At 36.1% G+C, this 18,702-nt stretch overlaps 1 protein-coding gene across 1 annotated transcript in view; it reads left to right on the top strand.

The window, feature by feature from the left end:
* Positions 1–18,702, top strand: part of RANBP9 (RAN binding protein 9) — a 78,768-nt gene that overhangs the window by 29,244 nt on the left and 30,822 nt on the right. Inside the window, exons 3-5 of the mRNA XM_037518891.1 lie at positions 8,909–8,961; positions 10,163–10,330; positions 15,420–15,442. Of these exons, the coding sequence (XP_037374788.1) occupies positions 8,909–8,961; positions 10,163–10,330; positions 15,420–15,442 (244 nt within the window). The remainder of the gene's footprint in view (positions 1–8,908; positions 8,962–10,162; positions 10,331–15,419; positions 15,443–18,702) is intronic.

Here is an 18,702-nt window from a genome sequence, read left to right as displayed (position 1 = left end):
CATAGAGATTCACCCTTAAAAGCATCCAGTTTGGGGGGCCTCCCTGGTGGTGTAGGGGTTAAAGACAGCACTATCAAGCTATCGCCACTGCAGCACGGGTTCCATCCCCGGTCAGGGAGCTACCACATGGCATAGCAGACCTCTCCTGTATCGCCCACTGCTCCCCTCAGCAGTATATTTCAGTCGATCCGCCTATTCTGCTCCATACACTGTCTCTCATGAATCCTCTTAACCACACCCCCTGCATCTCTGGCCTGTACCCCAGTTCTTGTATGCATAAATAAATCTTAAAAAAAAAAACATCCAGTTTGGTAATTTTGTAAGCCTGCGACTGAGGAGTCCACAGGGATTCCAATCTGTTAAGGCCTGTATGCTCTGACAAAGACAAAGAAAGCAGACTCCTGGTGTGAAAGATCTTTAATACAATTGGTGTGGAGTGAGCGAGCCCCATGTGCGGGAGAAGGATTTCAAATAATAAATTCTCAATAAAGTTTTTTTTTTTTTTTTCATGTTTTATTTATTTATTTGTTTGTTTTTGTTTATACATGCACTGGGTACAGTCAGAAGCACGGGAGGGTGAGAGAATTCACCAGAGCCAGAGCGAGGAGCAGAGCAGGCAGAAGGACCGAAGTGCACTGCTGAGGGGAGCAGCGGGCGGCAGGAGAGGTCTGCGCGCCATGTGGGACCCTCCTCCGGTGGCCAGGGAGCAGCCGGGGATGGAACCGGCGCTGCAGAGGCTGCGGGCAGCCTCGCAACCCAGTACTCAACCGCTGTGCCACCAGGGAGGCCTTCAATAAAGTTTTTTAAATTACCCATTTGCTTTTGGGCAAATGCCCAGCCAGAGAGGTTCAGTCCAAAATGGGGTGGCTGAGGTGGCCTGAAAGCTTGCCATGAGTCCAAAGCACTTTCTAATAGGTAACCATAAGAAAGGTATTAGGCTGAACCCAGAGAACTGTAACAGGAGAGAACCAAAACACAAAAGGCGCTACTCAATCCATCAGGTCAAGAATATGGCTGCCATTGTCTCTGCCAAAAGCCGGAGATCCCAGGATCCTTGTCTGCATGTCTCTTATCCACATGTCTCTTCTGGGTGTGTTTCTTCCGAGTATCTTTATCACATGAACCTCTACCCCTCTTTTTTTTTTTAAGGTTGATTTATTCATACATACAAGAATCGGGGTACAGGCCAGAGGTGCGGGAGGGTGAGAGGATTCACCAGAGACAGAGTGGGGAGCAGAACAGGCAGACAGACCAAAATACACTGCTGAGGGGAGCAGCGGGCAAAACAGGAGAGGTCTGCCACGCTGCAGAGGCTGTAGACAGCTTCACAGCGCTGTGCTCAACTGCCTGCGACACCAGGGAGGCCCCTCTACCCCTCTTTTGATTCACCCACAGCATATATCCACTTCACTTCTTCCTAGTTGACCCCCTTCTGGAAGTTTGGTTAATGACCTGCTGGGAGTTGTAGTTCAGGAGGGCTTGGAGTGGGTGTGGGTGGGAAAAATGGCACCATTCACTGTATTGAGGTGTTCCTAACTTCTGCCCCCTTTTTTTGGAGATGTACCTCTAAAAGTTTTTAGTATATTCACAGAATTGTGTAAATCTTACCATTTAGCTAAGAAATCCTATGATATTAGCAGTCACTCCTCCCAGTTCATAGGCAATCACCTATTTTTTTCCTTTGGATTTACCTGGTGGGAAAACTTTCTTGGCTATTATGAATAATGCTGTTACAAACATTTGTTAACCTTTTTGTGTGGATGTATGTTTTCATTTCTCTTGGATAGTTCTTCAAAGTTGAGTTCCTGGATCCTGTGGAAGTGCTTATGATTACCATTTCTAGGAACTTCCAGGCTTTTCCAAAGGGGGGACTGTGCTATTTTACATTGCTGCCAGTGATGAAAGTTCTAAATTCTCCATATCTTGTCAACTTTTTCCTGATTCTAATCATTCTGATGTGTGTGGAATAGTGAGATGTTACTATAGTTTTGATTTGCTTTTCCTTAATGACAAATGATTTTGAGCATCTTTTAACATGCTTATTGGCAGTGTGTCTTTGGAGAGAAATGCCCATTCAAATCCTGAGTTTACTTTCTGGATGGTTTTTTTTTTAATTGTTGAGTAGTTGAGTTGTTTATATATTCTGGATAGAAGCCCCTATCACCTTTCTGATTTGCTTATCTTTTCTTTAGTAGGTTGTCTTTTATTTTCCTTATATTTTCACAATATATATATATATGCTTTCAAGCACAAAAGTTTTACATTTTTATGAACTCTAGTTTCTCTTTTGTTGCTTGTGCTTTTTTTGTGTCATGATGGTTTATTCTAATGTTTTTTGTTTGAGTTTATAGTTTCAGCTCTTCCTCTTAGTTCTGTAATCCATGTTTTTAGTAGGTGGTGGGATATAGTAATCCACCTTCTTTGTTCCATCCTAACATTACTTATTGAAAATACTAAATTGAATTGTCTTACTCTTGTCAAAAGCAGTTGGCCATAACTTAAGGATTAATTTCTGGACTCAATTCTTTTTCACTAATAAATATGTTTACTCTTAAGTCAGTGATGTGACTTTTTTTTTTTTTTTTTTTTTTTTTTTTTTTTTTTTTGAGAACAGAATTAGTGGATTTACTGAGTACCATGCAAAGAAGCAGTGGTAAGACTGGAGAGATCATTTGCCTTAACTCTGATTACTGTAGGTCTATAGTGGGTTTTTAAATGAGGAAGTGTGATTTTGTTGTGTTTTTGGTGTTTTTTTTTCCCCAAAACTGTTGGCTTTCCTGGTCCAGTCATTGCATTACCATATGAATTTTAGCATCAATTTGTCAGTTTCTGTAGAAAATCATTAGACTTTTAATATGGATTGCCTTGAATCTCTAGATTAATTAGAAAGTCTTGCCATCTTAATTTTCTTCCAATCCATCAACATAATTGTCTTTCCATTTATTAGGTCATCTTTAATTTCTTCGACAATGTTTTACAGTTTTTAGTACTGAAGTCTTGTAGTTCTTTGGTTAGATTTATTTCTCTGTATCTTGTTCTTTTTAATTCTGTTATAAGTGAAATTGTTTTTCTTAAATTAATTTTCTTTTTTTTTTTCATTTTCAAATTGTTGGTGTGTAGAAATACAATTGATTTTTCATTTTGATTTTGTATCCTGCAGTCTTACTGAATTTGTTTATTTCAGTAGCTATTTGGTAAGGCAATTTTTTTTTTAATATACGCAATTATATTATTTGTGACTCGAGGACGTTTTCTTCTTTCCAATCTGGAGATGGAGTGGTGATAATTTTTCATTATATCTTTGGTAGAACTCAACAGTGAAGTCATCTGAGTGTGGACTTCTCTATGTGGGAAGTTTTTAAGTTTGCATTTCATTTTCTGTAGTTTACGTGTTTCTAGAAATTTGTCTATTTACAAATCTATTTTGTAATTCGTTGCTATAAACTTGTTCATGGTAGTTTTTTATAGCCCTTTTCATTAACTTTTAACCTTTTTATAAGGTAGTAGTAATATCCCTTTTGTTTCTGATTTTCAGTAATTTGAGTCTGTCTGGGTTAGTGGAATCAACTTTTTTGGGTTCATTGATCTTTTGTTTGACTGGTCTCATTTATTTCTCTTGTTTATTATTTCCTTTTTGTTGTCTGGTTTGAGTTTATTAGTTTGTTCTTTTTCTAGTTTCCCAAGGTAGAAATTCAGACTAATAATCATAGTTTCTATTTTTTTTTTTAAATATAGTCATTTGTAGTTACTAATTTTTCTGACAGTACTTCTTTAGTTGCAAACCCCTAGTTTTAGTGTATTGTATCTTCCTTCTCATTTGTATATAAATATTTTCTGGTTTGCATTGATTTTTTTTTTTTTCCATCAGTCATACTGGCTTTTTTTGGTGTTTGTTTTTAGCAGTGTGTTATTTGGTTTCTATATATTTGTGTACTTTCTAAGTTTTCTTCTCTTGTGATTTCTACTTTAATTTCTTTGTAGTTGGAGAATATACCTTGGGTAATTTTAGTTAATTTAATTTTACTGAGGATTATTTTATGGCCTAATATGTCCTAGGGAATCTTCAGCATGTCCTTCTGAAGCATGTGTTTTCTTCTGCCATTGACGAAGATTTCTGAATATATGTGTGATAGTGCTGGTGGGCTTACTGGTGTGTCCGAGTTTTGTCTTTGTTGCTCTTCTATTTGTTCCATCCGTAATTGAAAGTCGGTTACTTAAGTCTCTGACCATTAGTGTAAAGGTATGTATTTCCCCCGTTAATTTTGCAAGTTTTAGCTTTAAATATTTTAGAACTCCGTTGTTTGGTATACACAACTCTGTTGTGTGTACTTTCTTGTATTTCCTTCATGGCTTGAGCCTTTTATGATAAAATGTATTGTTTCTAGTAACAACTTGAGCTTATTTTTATGGGTCATACCCCAAACCAGTTATCTTGGTTGTGTTATGAGCCATAGCCACCCACATCTGCAGTACAGACTTCCCCCTTTCCAGTGACTGTCCTTCCACTACACAGTAATTCAAATTGCAATCCTTCTGTCATCCACTTCCCCATATCAAGTTAGGGTCTTTTTCAAGAGTGTAAAGTGCCATATTTATGTATTTCTTAACCACTTAACATGCATAAAACAGTTTTACTGTGGTTTTTTTGGATCCATTTCAAAGCAATTGTATTTCATTCTTAACTATCACATGCATAGTGACTAGAATTTGATGTTTGTTCACTGCTCTATTTTTCTATCCTGATAAAATTTATATACAGTGAAATGTGAGTTGCAGATGCACACACCTGTGAAATGCAAACGTCTATCATATAGACCAGTCATCACTATTATCCTCAGAAATGTTGGGCCTCTCTGGTGGCACAAAGGGTTAAGACAACCTATGAAGCTATCTGCAGCCACTGCAGCACAAGTTTGATCCCCGGCCAGGGAGCTACCCACATGGCGCAGCAGACCTCTCCTGACTCGCCCACTGCTCCCCTCAGCAGTGTGTTTCAGTCAGCCTGCCTGTTCTGTTCCCCACTCTGTCTCTGGTGATTCCTCTCACCCCCCAGCCCCAACACCTCTGGCCTGTACCCCAGTTCTTGTATGCATAAATAAATCTTAAAAAAAAAAGTTCCTTCATGCTCTTTCCCAGTCTAGCCCTGTCTCTGCCTTCACAGAAGTGACCAATGTTTTTTTATTTTTCTGCCATAAAATTTGCCTCATCCAGACATGCTATAAAAGGGGTCATAATATGGCATAACTTATGTTGGAAGACTTTGATCCACTCTGACATTTTTTGAGATCATCTGTGTTGTCTATAGTAGTAATTCTTTTTCCTTTTTACTGCTAAGTAGATTATACCATAGTTTGTGTACCTGTTCATTTGTTGATAGATACCTAGGCTGCTTCAGGCTTTTCTCTGATATGAAGAAAGCTGTTTCAAACATATTTGTACAAATCTTTGGATGGATAGATACTTTTCTTTCCTCTTGTGTGGAAACACTGGATCTTGGGAACAGGTACATGTTCAGTCTTATGAGAAACTGCTAGTCATTATTCCAAAGTTGTACTGTTTTACATTCTCACCAACAAAGTATGAATGTTCTTACTGAGCTGTGTTCTTGGAAACACAGCTATTTTAAATTTCTAAGTCTGTAATGGTATCTGAAAGTGTTTCTAGCATGTAGCAGTTTCATGTGCTTCTTGGTTGTATGCAGTGTCTTATTTTGTGAATTATCCAGGTCTTTCATTCAAAAAAAGTTGAATTTTCTTATATCCTTGGATGAGTTTTAATTTTGATGTAAGTCTAATTTATGAGTTTATTATTGTGTAGTTACTGATTTCTATGTCCTAATAAATCTTTGCTTGATCCCCAGGTTGTTAAGATACTCTTACATTTCTTCCTTTAGAAGCTTTATAGTTTTATAATTAGGGCCATTTTCAGTTGAGTTTTGTATATTGTATGAGGTAAAGGTCTCATACATACGGTTCACTTCTTTCCATATGAATATTAGTTTTATCACTCTTTGTTAAAACAACTTTCCTTACCCTTTTGGATTGTTTTGACATCTTTGTGTTTTCACTTGTCTTCCCACTAAAATATATCCTCAAATAGTTTTAAAAGGGTTTTTTTTTTTTTTTTTTTGAGGGTCTGTAAACAGTAAAGTTTTAGCTTTTTTGTGTGTCTTAAAGATCTTATTTTGTCCTCATTCTTGAAAGATGCTTTGGAACTAATGTACTAGGTTGATTGCTCTTAACCCTCAATACTTTGAATATTTGCCATTGTTTACTCTCATCAGCTGTTGCTTGGTTGAAGCTTATTGTCATTCTGTTGTTCCTTGAGAGGTAACCTGACTTTTCTCTATGGAAACTTTTAAGATTATGTCTTATTGATGTTCTTACTGTGTGCCAAGTCTGAATTTATTTTTGTTTTCTGTGGTAAGGAGTGTGTACTTTCAATGCAATAATGTATTTTTCAGTTGTGGATTATGTTTAGTAAATTATCTCAGTAAATACTAGTGTTCTACTATATTATTTTTTAGTGGTAGTGATTTTTTTCTTTTACATATCCTAAATATACTTTCAATATTTTTTGTCATACTGTCCACTGAGTGATGTGATCTAAAGTGAATTAATGCCCATTGATACATTTTTGGCATACTTTAGAATTTTGTTTCTGTAATCTCATTTTCAGTTGGATAGTTAAAAATTCTTTCTTCATTTTCCACATCTGTGTTTTTTTATACTTACTATGGTTTGTACTTGCTTTTTAACTCTTCATCTTACAGCCACATCTCTCTTAGGGTTTCTGTTGGCTCTTCTGTCATGGTAATATGGTGATATGGACTTCTGTCTGTAGTCACTGATCCTTTCGGCAGCTTGATTCAAATTCTGGTCTTGAGATTGCTCTTCTTCCTTTTGCCTTAAGGAGAGCATGATGTCAAATGACAGTTAGCCAAGGCAACACCTGGTACCTTAGCACCCTTTCAGGAGGGAAACCTAGTCTAGTCTTTGACTTTACACCATGAGTATGGCCAGGGCTCCTCTTGGGAAGCGTTTTTAGTCCTTGTTTCCACAGCACAGGAAACTGAGTCACTGATGAGTGGTCATAGACCCAGAAGTCCACAGGTCCACAGCTGCATTCCTGCTTATGACTTTTGTACCCCTGCTTATAACTTTGTATTGCGTCTCAGAGTGTCTTGTTGTGCCTTATTAAATCTGTTTTTGTTTCTTGTCTGCTTGCTTTCTGAAATACTTGCTTTCTGTTGTTTCTGGAGCAAAGGAGCTGAATTAAAATACACACTTACTGAGCCATCTTGACTAGTCATGTAAGTGTTGGTTCTTAATGTTTGTCATCCTTGTCTCACTCAGCACATGCTCTTGGTATTAACGCTACTCTCATGATGGCAGAGAGCTGAAGTTTTAATGCCTAATATGACAAACACAGAGTTACACTTTTTAAACTTTTTGTCTTGATCAGAATTCTGTATTTTCATATGTGAACTTTAAAATCATCTTTTCCAGTTTTAAAAAATTCAATGAGAATCTGTCTTGGATTGTATTACATGGTGTGTATTAATTTATAAGATTGCCATTTCCATGCTGTTAGATTATCCAGGTTCATAGTATACCTAATTATTTATGGCTTTTAATGTACTGATTTTGAGCTTTCATATCTTTATTATTGTTTTGTGGTCTCTGTACACTTCTATTCTGTAGCTGGTTTTTACTGGAAGAGAGATTGTTTTTCTTATACCCAGTCACTTTGCCAAAATATCTAATTAATTCTAAAAGCTTTTTAGGAGATTCTTTAGTCTTCTATATCTGTAATTGTATCGACTACCCAAAAAAAAAAAATTTATATCTTCTGATGTTTATACTGTTTAGTTTTCTTACTATCTAAAGCTTTCAAAACAAGGTTAACAATTTAAGATCCCCATTAGGGATGGTAGTAGAGATTTGTCAAGTGCCATTTTTAACTCTCCATAAAATCATAGTCAACCTTTTAACAAACTAGATTCCATTTGCTCTTTTATTTAGTTTTCTTTTATTTAGTTTAATAAAGTAGATTACTTTATATTTTTCCTCTTTAGAGCTACCTATTAGGTTTTGCTATTAATATTTTGAAAGGTTTTTTTTTTTTTTAAGATTTATTTATGCATACAAGAACTGGGGTACAGGCCAGAAGTGAAGGGAATGAGAGGATTCACCAGACACAGAGTGGGGAACAGAACAGGCAGACTGGCTGAAACACACTGCTGAGTGGAGTAGCAGGCGAGTCAGGAGAGGTCTACTGCGCCATGTGGGTATCTCTCTGGCTGGACAGGGATTGAACTCATGCTGCAGTGGCTGTGCTTAACCCCTTGTGCCGCCAGGAGGCCCTATTTTTTAAGTTTTAAAAATGATTGCATACCTTAGTAATTACCTGTTCCTCTGAAGTTCTTTTGTGGAGATTATTTTGTTCTCTTAGTTTCATAAATGATTATTAAGAGTCCCAGGTTTAGGTCAGTTTTGTCACTTTGTGCAAATACTTACAGAAAACCAATATCCTATGGTACACATTTTTAGTGTGAATTTATTAACTGTTTCAGCTGCTTTTAGGAATTTGATATTTTTCCCAAATACAAGTTTTGTGTGTCTTTTTTTTGGTTTGTAGTCTGGGTTTTTACTGTGTCCATTTGGAAACTCATTTGTTTTTTTACTTAACATTACTTTTGGCTTCCACAAATTCCTGTGTACTTTTTTGTGAGCAGTCTTAATCCTAAATAATGTGTCCATGAGTTGAAATTTTCATAGCTATTGGTAGTGCCTAAGCATTACTAATGCTTTGGGTATATTTATGAATGATTAATATAGGTATTTATTGTGAATTTATATGACTATTATAACAAGCTTTTCTTTCTAATTTTTCTGTTTTTTAACAGTTACATGGGAATTGGTCTTTCTGCTCAAGGAGTGAATATGAATAGACTACCAGGTACACTTATAATTGAATCATAGTACAGTCTTGTGGCTTTTGATTAGAATTTCAAGTAATAACTTGAATACATTGATTAGATACATTGATTTTTCTGTATTTTTAATCTATTTTATGAGTTCAGAGTGGACACTTGAGTGGTTTTAATAAATGTAATGCTTTTTAGCAAAATATAACATAGCTATGCAGTTTTTTCTACTTGTTTTTGTTTTATTTTATTTTTTAACTTCCAGTACATAATCATTTCAGCTACAGTTGGTTCTGTTTGCTACCCAACACAGTGCTGACTTTTAACCTACTTCTTCAGTTTAATATTATGGTTTAATAACCTACTTCAGTTGTTTAATAACAATAATAGCTGATAATAAAAGTAAACTAAAGGAGATATGACTTGAGATGGCGGAATTGTTTCCTGAGGCCATTAATCAGAAGGAAATGATTCTTAGATTATATTTTCTAGATTCTGTTTGCTGATGTTAAATGTTAATTTGAGGGGGGTGCTGAAAATAAAAGCAAAATGACTAATATAAGTACTTGATGTGCCTTCAAAACAAAATAAAAACAAGCCAGTGTATCTGTCACCTAATCGTGATTAGATATGTTATCTTGGGCATATTTCCAGTGTACCTTTTTGGTTAAAATAATACTTGGAAGAGGGCTTTAATTAATGAAAAACCGTAGAAGAACTAATAAAATATGTGTGCTTATAAGTCTTTACGATACAAAAATATTTGTAGATTGGTGTTATGGTATGACCCACAAATTGACTATTTTTTATTTTAATCATAGCCTTAAAAATTTGCTATTTGAATTGGGATGTAATCTTCTATTTTATATTAAACTCTGTGTGTGTATGTGTGTGTGGGGAATATGTATGTGTTTATCCTTTAGATATATTAACAAAGGTAGTATGCATGGGAAATGTGTCCTGGTGTTTGATTTTCTGTGGGAGTCCTCTGTTTAATTCATGATTTAGTGTTTTTTCTGTGTGATAAATTTATTTTTGTTGAATATTTTAAACAGTAGCTTAATAAAAGAAAATACGTGGTATAGTTATTGAGAATGTAAATGTACATTTGGGAATTTTATATTTATACTGTCTATTGCACCAGTTGGCTTTTGTTGTTCTAATTGTGGTGAATTAAATGTATTAAAGAAGACACTTACTTTTCATTGAAATATACTGGAATTTTCTTTCTAGGCTGGGATAAACATTCATATGGTTACCATGGGGATGATGGACATTCATTTTGTTCTTCTGGAACGGGACAGCCTTATGGACCAACTTTCACGACTGGTGATGTAATTGGCTGTTGTGTTAATCTTATCAACAATACCTGCTTCTACACCAAGAATGGACATAGTTTAGGTACTAAGATAGTGTATTGCATGTAAAATAACCAAATGTTGTGATTATTGTACTTGTAGTGTGGTAGTCATATTTTTTTGTGGTTCTCCCTTATAGATAAATGACTGTGGATATGGTTTCTTTGTTCTTTCCAGGTGAATGTTGAAGAAATGTGAAAATTTGTATTCTGGCTACTTTGTATCATAGTTATAGGAGTAACTAGAAAAATAGACTCGTGGTCTTATATTATGATAGTAATAGAAAGAAATCTGTTTTCTGCTTTGCTTTGAATATAACACTTCACAGTATGATGCAGTTCTTTAGGTAACAGGTACCAAAAAGACCCTTGTCAGTTTTCAGTTCACCTTGGGGCTTTATAACAAAGGGAAGGGACTACTAGTTTTGTGAAAGGGAGCAGAGTTAAGCAGGTAATAATCGAACTTCTATAAATGAAAGATAAGTGGCTAATAAGAAATAAATAGATCCATAAAAGCATGAAGAAACCTATATATTATCAGACTAATAGAAAATTAGATTTTTTAGTTGAGTGTGTTCCCATAGCACTTTATTTTTTTTTAAAAAGATTGATTTATTTATGTATGCAAGAACTGGGGTACAGGCCAGAGGTGTGGGAGATGAGAGGATTCACCAGAGACAGAGTGGGGAACGGAACAGGCAGATCGACTGCAATACTTGCAGCTGAGGGGAGCAGCGAGTGAGTCAGGAGAGGTCTGCTGCGCCATGTGGGTAGCTCCCTGGCTAGGGATCAAACTCATGCTGCAATGGCTGCCAACAGCTTTATAGGTTGCATCTTAACCCCTTGCGCCACCAGGGAGGCCCTCCCATAGCAGTTTAAATTTTAAATTAGTTTGATAGGTATATTCCCCTGTTCTTAGAAAGTTTTTGATTTTGTTTTGTTTTTAGCATTACTAAAAGTAAAGATTACTAAGTCTGATGCTTTAAAATAAAAAGGCTTTAAAATACGTTTACTGTCTGAAAAGTCCTATTCATAGCAAATTTTTTCTGATAAATGAAAAGCAAAAGCTAAGTAACCTGTTTTGTTGATAAATAGTATTTAAAAATCCGACTGCAAATAGTATGCTTAGACATGTATATGTTTTTTAATACAACATTAAATGCTGTCCTTTTTTTCATAGTCGTAAATCCTAAATTTCTAGCTACATTGGTAATAGCCATTCTTTAGTGTCTCGACATACCTGGTAAAAAGTTAGTGTCTTTTTCATGTGTATATTTAGCTTAGAACTTTTTCATCCATTAGTGTTGAATTTGAAGCCCTATGTTTTATCTGACTTAAAGGCTATCCCAAGTCCACAGAAGACCCTTGCAGCCTCATTGGTATAATGATACATTGATTAAGGGTGCCGTGCAAATTACATGTATATTTGTGATTTGATTGTTGTGACCATCTAGTTTCCAGAAGGATACAGTTTATTTGATAATATTCTGACATACCAAGCACTTAATTTGGATATCTTATCTTACTCAAGATATCTTAAATTAAACCAGGAGAAAGCTGATTTTTTAGTATGACCTTTGATTCAGAAGTGTAAAAGATGACATTTTAAAACCAAAATTTTTTTTAAAGTTTTTTTTAATGTTTAACCTTGAGAATTTTATTTGGGGAAATGGGAAGATCATAGTAATGTGATTTTATCTTTTTTCCTATTAGATTTTCACAAACATTTAAATTGAAATTTTTTTTAAATAAGAAAGCTTTTTTAAAAAAATTGCTTTATAAGAGCCTAAACCTTGAAGCTGACCATAGATCCGATGTATCCAGGAGGGGTAAGGGTAGAGTGAAAGGAGTTGCAGGGAGAACACATTAGACTGTGATGATGAGGACTGTGAGAGAAGAGAGAAATCACATACTCTGAAAATAATTAACAAGGATGTAAAACAGTGGCACTTTATTAAAACAAATATTAAAAGCGATTACCTAATGATGTAATCACATTCTAATTAAGTTAACATGAAGCATTTGTATTATTAATTCATAAATATAATATTTATTAAGCATATAGATCAGGGTGTATAACATTAAGATGGGTTATTTAGTTGCCGGGGTTTGTCTCCTCACTTACAACTTGTGCTGTTATGCATGTTACTTAATACTTCGGTGTTGCAGTTTCTTTACTTTGTAAAATAAGATCACTGTAATACATACCTTATTAAGGTTGTTAGATAAACTGAAACCGGAGTATGCAAACTTCTTAGAGCATTGCCGGGTACACAGTGAGTACTCACTATATGTTGTGTACCAGACTTTTGGCCTGGGATGCAGTGGTAAAACATTGGTGAGCAGAAATGATTCCTCTAGAATAGAGCCAAGAAGCTACAGCCCACGGGTCAAGTTTCATTGGAACATAGCTATTCCGTTCATTTATTACTGTTTCCTACTTAGTGGTAGAAGTGAGTATTTGTGACACAGACTGGATGTCCAAGAGCAGAGTATATTTGCTATTTAGCCCTTTACAAAAGAAGTATGCTTACCTCTAGTCCGCATTCTGGCATCTAGAAGATAATACATTATTCAGCTACTCTTACCTTTTACTTCTCAAAGTAGAGAATTTCTATCCAAAAGCAGATAGGCATCTTTAGTTTTCAGTCTCATAAGGGTTTTTGAAATAGATATCTACCGTGTAGAGAGAAAGAAAGGGTTTTATTTGGGAAAATAATTAAAGGAGAAATATTTCAATATCTAGGTTAATTGGAATTTTTTTGACATATTTGTTGAATATCATTCATCAATTAAAGATAGCTTCAAAAAAGCGCCTTCCTTGATAAATTGCGAAATTAGAAATATAAAAAATATTTTCTGTGTAAAAATTATGTCTGTTTGTTGAAGTGGCGTATTTTGTAGTCTGAGTATGAATAGCTTGTGGTAGCTATGTTTGACTGTGTTCAAAAGTGTTAATGTATAGAATTAAATTGGATTTTTTTAATAATGTTTGCTAAAGAGTAAGGATTTCATTAATTACTGATGAAAAATTATTTTAGTTAAAAAAATATAAGTTTAGACAATTTTTTTTTAAATTAGATTGTAGTAATGGTTGTACAACTCTGAATATACTTTTTTTTTTTTTTTAAAGATTTATTTATTTATTTTATACAAGCACTGGGTACAGTCAGAAGCGCGGGAGGGTGAGAGAATTCACCAGAGTCAGAGCGGAGAATAGAGCAGGCAGACTGGCGAAGTACACTGCTGAGGGGAGCAGCGGGCGGCAGGAGAGGTCTGCGCGCCATGTGGGACCCTCCTTCGGTGGCCGGGGAGCAGCCGGGGATCGAACCGGTGCTGCAGAGGCTGCGGGCAGCTTCACAAACCAGTGCTCAACCGCTGCGCCGCCAGGGAGGCCCTAGACAATATTTGTTATGAGTAAACATCTTTAAAGAAAATTTGTAAGTCGGCTATGTTGTGAAAAATTACCGGTAAAGACATGTATGGCATTATTTTTATTAAAATACTCTCTATTTTCTGTATCTTTTTTAGTTTACTTAAATTTTTAGAATAAAGTTTCTAAACTTTATTCTTCATACAATTACTTTCCTTTCTACTTATTAATGAAGGTAAAAACAATCAGAATGTTAGGGATGAGAGTCTCCAACTTTACTTTTTCTTTTGACAAGCCAAATGAATTTATAGGTGTTTTATTTTTAAACTGTAGGACAAAGCACTATTTTATACACTTTTTAAATATATATATATACATATAGTAGATATAGTCAGTTTGTCTTTTAAATTTATTACTTTAATATCGAGAGTCAGCCAGTTGTGTTTTCTGATTGTATTGCACAATCATAGAATCATAGAATATCAATTCAGAAGAGACCTTAAAGATAATATAATGGAAATGCCTTCATTTTTCAGATGCTGTTTAATACCAAAGGAGGTGATGATGATGTGGTTCTTCCATTTTGTTTTATTTTAATGTGTTTTTAGATTGAAAGACTTGAGATTAACTGATTGACCAATGACATCTTCTTTTGTTATTCCAGAGCTCAGTCTTTTTAAACATGAATGAGCAATATTTTTTTACTAGCTTATTTTCAAATAAGTTTTAATACATTTGAATATTTGAGTAGAAATTATTAAAGTGTCCCTTGGGATGCCAGTAGTCTTATTCCAGTGACATCTCATTGCTCAAGAGTGTTTGGAACATAACTGTGTTGTGAAATTACTGTCAGAGGACATTCAAGAGATTTTCAATTGTATAATTTTTTTTAAGATTTATTTTTATTTATACAAGAACTGGAATACAGGCCAGAGGTGCGGGAGGGTGAGAGGATTCACTAGAGCCAGAGCAGGGAACAGGACAGATAGACTGACTGAAATACATTGCTGAGGGGAGCAGCGGGTGAGGCAGGAGAGGTCTGCTGCGCCGTGTGGGTGTCTCCCTGGCCAGCAGGGAATCGAACCCGCGCTGCAGAGGCTATGGACAGCTTCACAGCGCTGCGGACAGCTTCACAGCGCTGCGCTCAACCCGCTGCGCCACTGGGGAGGTCCAACTGTATAAATTTTTATCCTTTGAAGGAGGAATTGATTTTTTCCTCCCAGAGTCCAAAGTTATTTAAGAATGTACTTTTAAACATTAAAAGTAATTTCTTGAAAAATAAATTGTACTATATATTTTTTTTTAACAAAAAAGTCCTCCCTTGTCTTCTCCCCGCCCCCCCATACAGTTATTTAAAAGCTAAGTCTGGGTGAAGATGATTAAATGTAAGATTGGATAAAATACCTTGGGTGTCAGTCAAAAATCAAATATAACTATTTTACAATCAACTTTCTTATGTGGCTCCTGGCATAACTTTGAAGATGTATTTAACCATTTCAGAAATCCTAGAGAGTATAGAAGGAGCCCAGAAATAAAATTAGTGCATTACTAATGAGACTGATGATCTTAGAGGGGACAATATTTACTCAGACCTAGGATAGTATTATTGAGAAAAAGTTAGTCTTGTTATTTTATATTTAGCTTTTATTTTTTCCCTTTTACCATTCTTTCCTTTATTTTTAGTTAGAAATTCAGCTTGTCATCATAGTCTGCCTTTGAAAAGGAGCTTCTAATGCCTTTTTTTTTTTTTTTTTTTGTAGGTATTGCTTTCACAGACCTACCGGTAAGACATTAGTTTCTTTTAAAAAGTGACATTTCATATTTAATTAAAGGAAGTGTAAAGAAACATGTTTAGAGTGCAATCTTGCTGTTACTTATTGAGTTTATATGTCACTCATAGAATTAACCCTTTTCCCAGTCATCCTTGGTGTGGACCTTTAAAAATTCAGCCCCAAATTGCATTGGAACTTTGTGATAACTGAAGAATAAATAAAAATGATTACTTAAAATGTACTTTTGTAAATGTCAGTATGCATTCATTTGAAATATGTTTTCTTGGTGTTACTAGACTGTTCAGCAAGTGGCTATAGAGCTTTCTAGTCATTCAGCATATATTGAATGCCTACTGTGTTGACCAGTTCTTAGCTTGGGATACACCATTCAGGAAGACAGGGGAACGCATATATCTTCTTACAGGGTTAGGGGAATTTAGAGAATAAGGAATACATGAAGAGTAAGTACATCATAATGTTTTAAAAGTTTTGAAATACTTTTTTTTTCAAAGATTTATTTATTTATGCATATAAGAGCTGGGGTGCAGGCCAGAGATGTAGGGGGGTGAGAGGACTCAACAGAGACAGAGTGGGGAACAGAACAGGCAGACTGACCGAAAGACACTGCTGAGGGGAGCAGCAGGCGAGACAAAAGAGGTCTGCCTTGACATGTGGGTTTCTCCCTGACCGGCCGGGGATTGAACTCATGCTGCGAGGCTGCAGATTGCTTCATAGTGCAGTGCTTAACCCCTTGCGCCACCAGGGAGGCCCCAGTTTTGAAATACTTTTAAAGAAAGACAAATAGAGTGTGGAAGTACCAAAGGTAGAACAAGGCACATTTGCTTACCTTTGCTCAAGGTAAGACTTGAGCAATAAGTTGAAGTGAGAAAGTGAATGAAATAGATAGGTTGAGCAAGAGTGCTCCAGGAAGAGGGAACAGTTGGGGGACGGAGAGGTACGTAATGTAGGAGCGTATCAGAATAGTGTGATGTGTGGTAGAGAAGCACAAGGAAGGCAGGGAAGAGAAGAGGAGTGAGGAACAATGACGGGAGAATGAGCTAGATCATCTAGGCCTGGAGGGCCGTTGAAAGGACTCATTTGCTTTGAGTCAAATGCAAAGACATTGGGGAGTTTCAGTTATCATGCTATGACTTCAGCTCTTAAAGGATCACTGACTATTGGGTTGAAAAGTATGTTACAGGAGGGAGTAAGGTTAGAAGCAAGCAGACCTCTGTGGAGGTTAATTGTAGAAATCCAGGTAGGTGGTGGTGACTTGCCTCACAAGAAGTGTGAAAAGTGTTTTGAGTCTGGGTACCTTACTGAACAAATCCATGACGATCAGTTGTAATACGTACCATATATAGCACTAAAGGGGAAAAAAACTAGTAGTACAGTGCTTTCTTATCATTTGGAGTTTTATTTTACACCACTGAATGACCTCTTATGGTTATGTAAACAAATTTTTTTTAAAGATTTATTTATCTATTTATTTATCTATTTATTTATTTGTTTGTTTGTTTGTTTATTTATACAAGCACTGGGTACAGTCAGAAGTGTGGGAGGGTGAGAGAATTCGCCAGAGCGGGGAGCAGAGCAGGCAGAAGGACCGAAGGACACTGCTGAGGGGAGCAGCGGGCGGCAGGAGAGGTCTGCGCGCCATGTGGGACCCTCCTTCGGTGGCCGGGGAGCAGCCAGGGATTGAACCGGCACTACAGAGGCTGCGGGCAGCTTCGCAACCCAGCGCTCAACCACTTCGCCACTGGGGAGGACCTGTAAACAAATTTTTAATCACTGTTGAACACCTGAAAAAGATGAAATAAGCAGTACACATTTGGTTTAGGTATTCCCTAACTTCATGTTCAGAGTCCAGTCTTTTATTTTAAACTGTTTTCGAGTTGATGTCTGTGGTTTTCTGCGTGATGTCTTCTGTGTTATCAAGAACATCTCTCAGGTTCTCCGTTAGGTCTCTGGCTTTTTTTTCTAAGCTCATCACCTTTTTTCATATCTCAATACTATCACTTTTTTTTTTTAATATCAGAAGGGGTGAACCAAACTTCAGAGTTCTGAAAAACAACCAGAACTCTGATAGTCCTTTCTCACTTAGTCCTTATGTGACCTGTTGACAAAAGTGTCTTGGGAGGTTGCTATTATCCAGCTGTTAAACCAGGGGGGAGAAAAAAAAAAAGACACTTTTCAGTTAGCTCATTCTTCACCAGATTCACACCAGTAACAGCTGTTCCATGACAACTGCCTGATCAGATATAAGATGCCATTGATAGAGCACGTTCCAGTTTCAGAGATGTTTTGAGAGCAATGGTAGAATTTCTAACTTAGAGGCAGAGGATAGAGACCCAATCTTACAGATTATTAATACTCAGAAAAAAGAAATCCATGGTATAATAGAAAACAATTTTGCTAAATTTACCAAAATTCGGAGACTGTAAGTCAAAATTGCTCATCAAGAAGCATTATTTAAAAGCAGTGATGAAACAAGTATCATTTTGAAGAAGTAGTCTTAGGATTTGTCTTATATTGATACCAAGAAGATTCCCAGATGGATTAAAAAGTAAAATGGATACAAATAAATCAGAACCAGGAGAACTTTCATGGTGGACTGGATGTGAAACTGAGAAACAGGATCTGACTTCAGAATTTTTTAGCTTGAGGAATTGAAAGAATGGAGATGTCACTTACTGGTGTTGCTAAGAGTATATAGGGGTAGAGCAAATTTTGAGGCAGGTAATCTGATAATTGGATAATTGGATAATTTAAATGGAATTGTCAGATATGCAGGTGGTTATTCAAGCACTGAAAGAGATCTGGACTGAAGAAAAAAATTTGTGGGTCAGTGGCATTTTAGTGTCTAAAATCCTAATACTGGGATGAGGTCAATAAGGAAGTGTGTGTACAGGCAGAGACGAGAAATGGAACCAAATGAGCTCTGGGACATGACGATTTTGAGAGAAGACAAACCAGCAAAGGAAAATTGAGAAGCAGCAATCAGTGAGGTAGGAGAAAGACTTAAGAACAAGACTTAGGATCAAGCGATTCTCAGCTAAGAAGCAAAACCACAATGGATTTTGGAAGAAAACTGGTAATAAAATCAGGTACAATTCAAGAGGAGATATTGGAGAAGAACCAAGCTGGCTGTGTAAGATGAGACAGCACGCATAGTCCTGACGTATCAAGATCAGTAGCATCTTACCATATCACACTGAAAACATCACTGTTTTGTTTTCTGCTGGCGTGCTTCTGCACCTGGCTCAGTAAT

This window comes from Talpa occidentalis, unplaced genomic scaffold, assembly GCF_014898055.3.
Source record: "Talpa occidentalis isolate TD23 unplaced genomic scaffold, MPIMG_talOcc4v2.1 talOcc4.2, whole genome shotgun sequence".
Classification (NCBI taxonomy): domain Eukaryota; kingdom Metazoa; phylum Chordata; class Mammalia; order Eulipotyphla; family Talpidae; genus Talpa; species Talpa occidentalis.
Note: the sequence above shows the minus strand (reverse complement) of the source record. Positions and strands in the feature narration are given on the sequence as shown.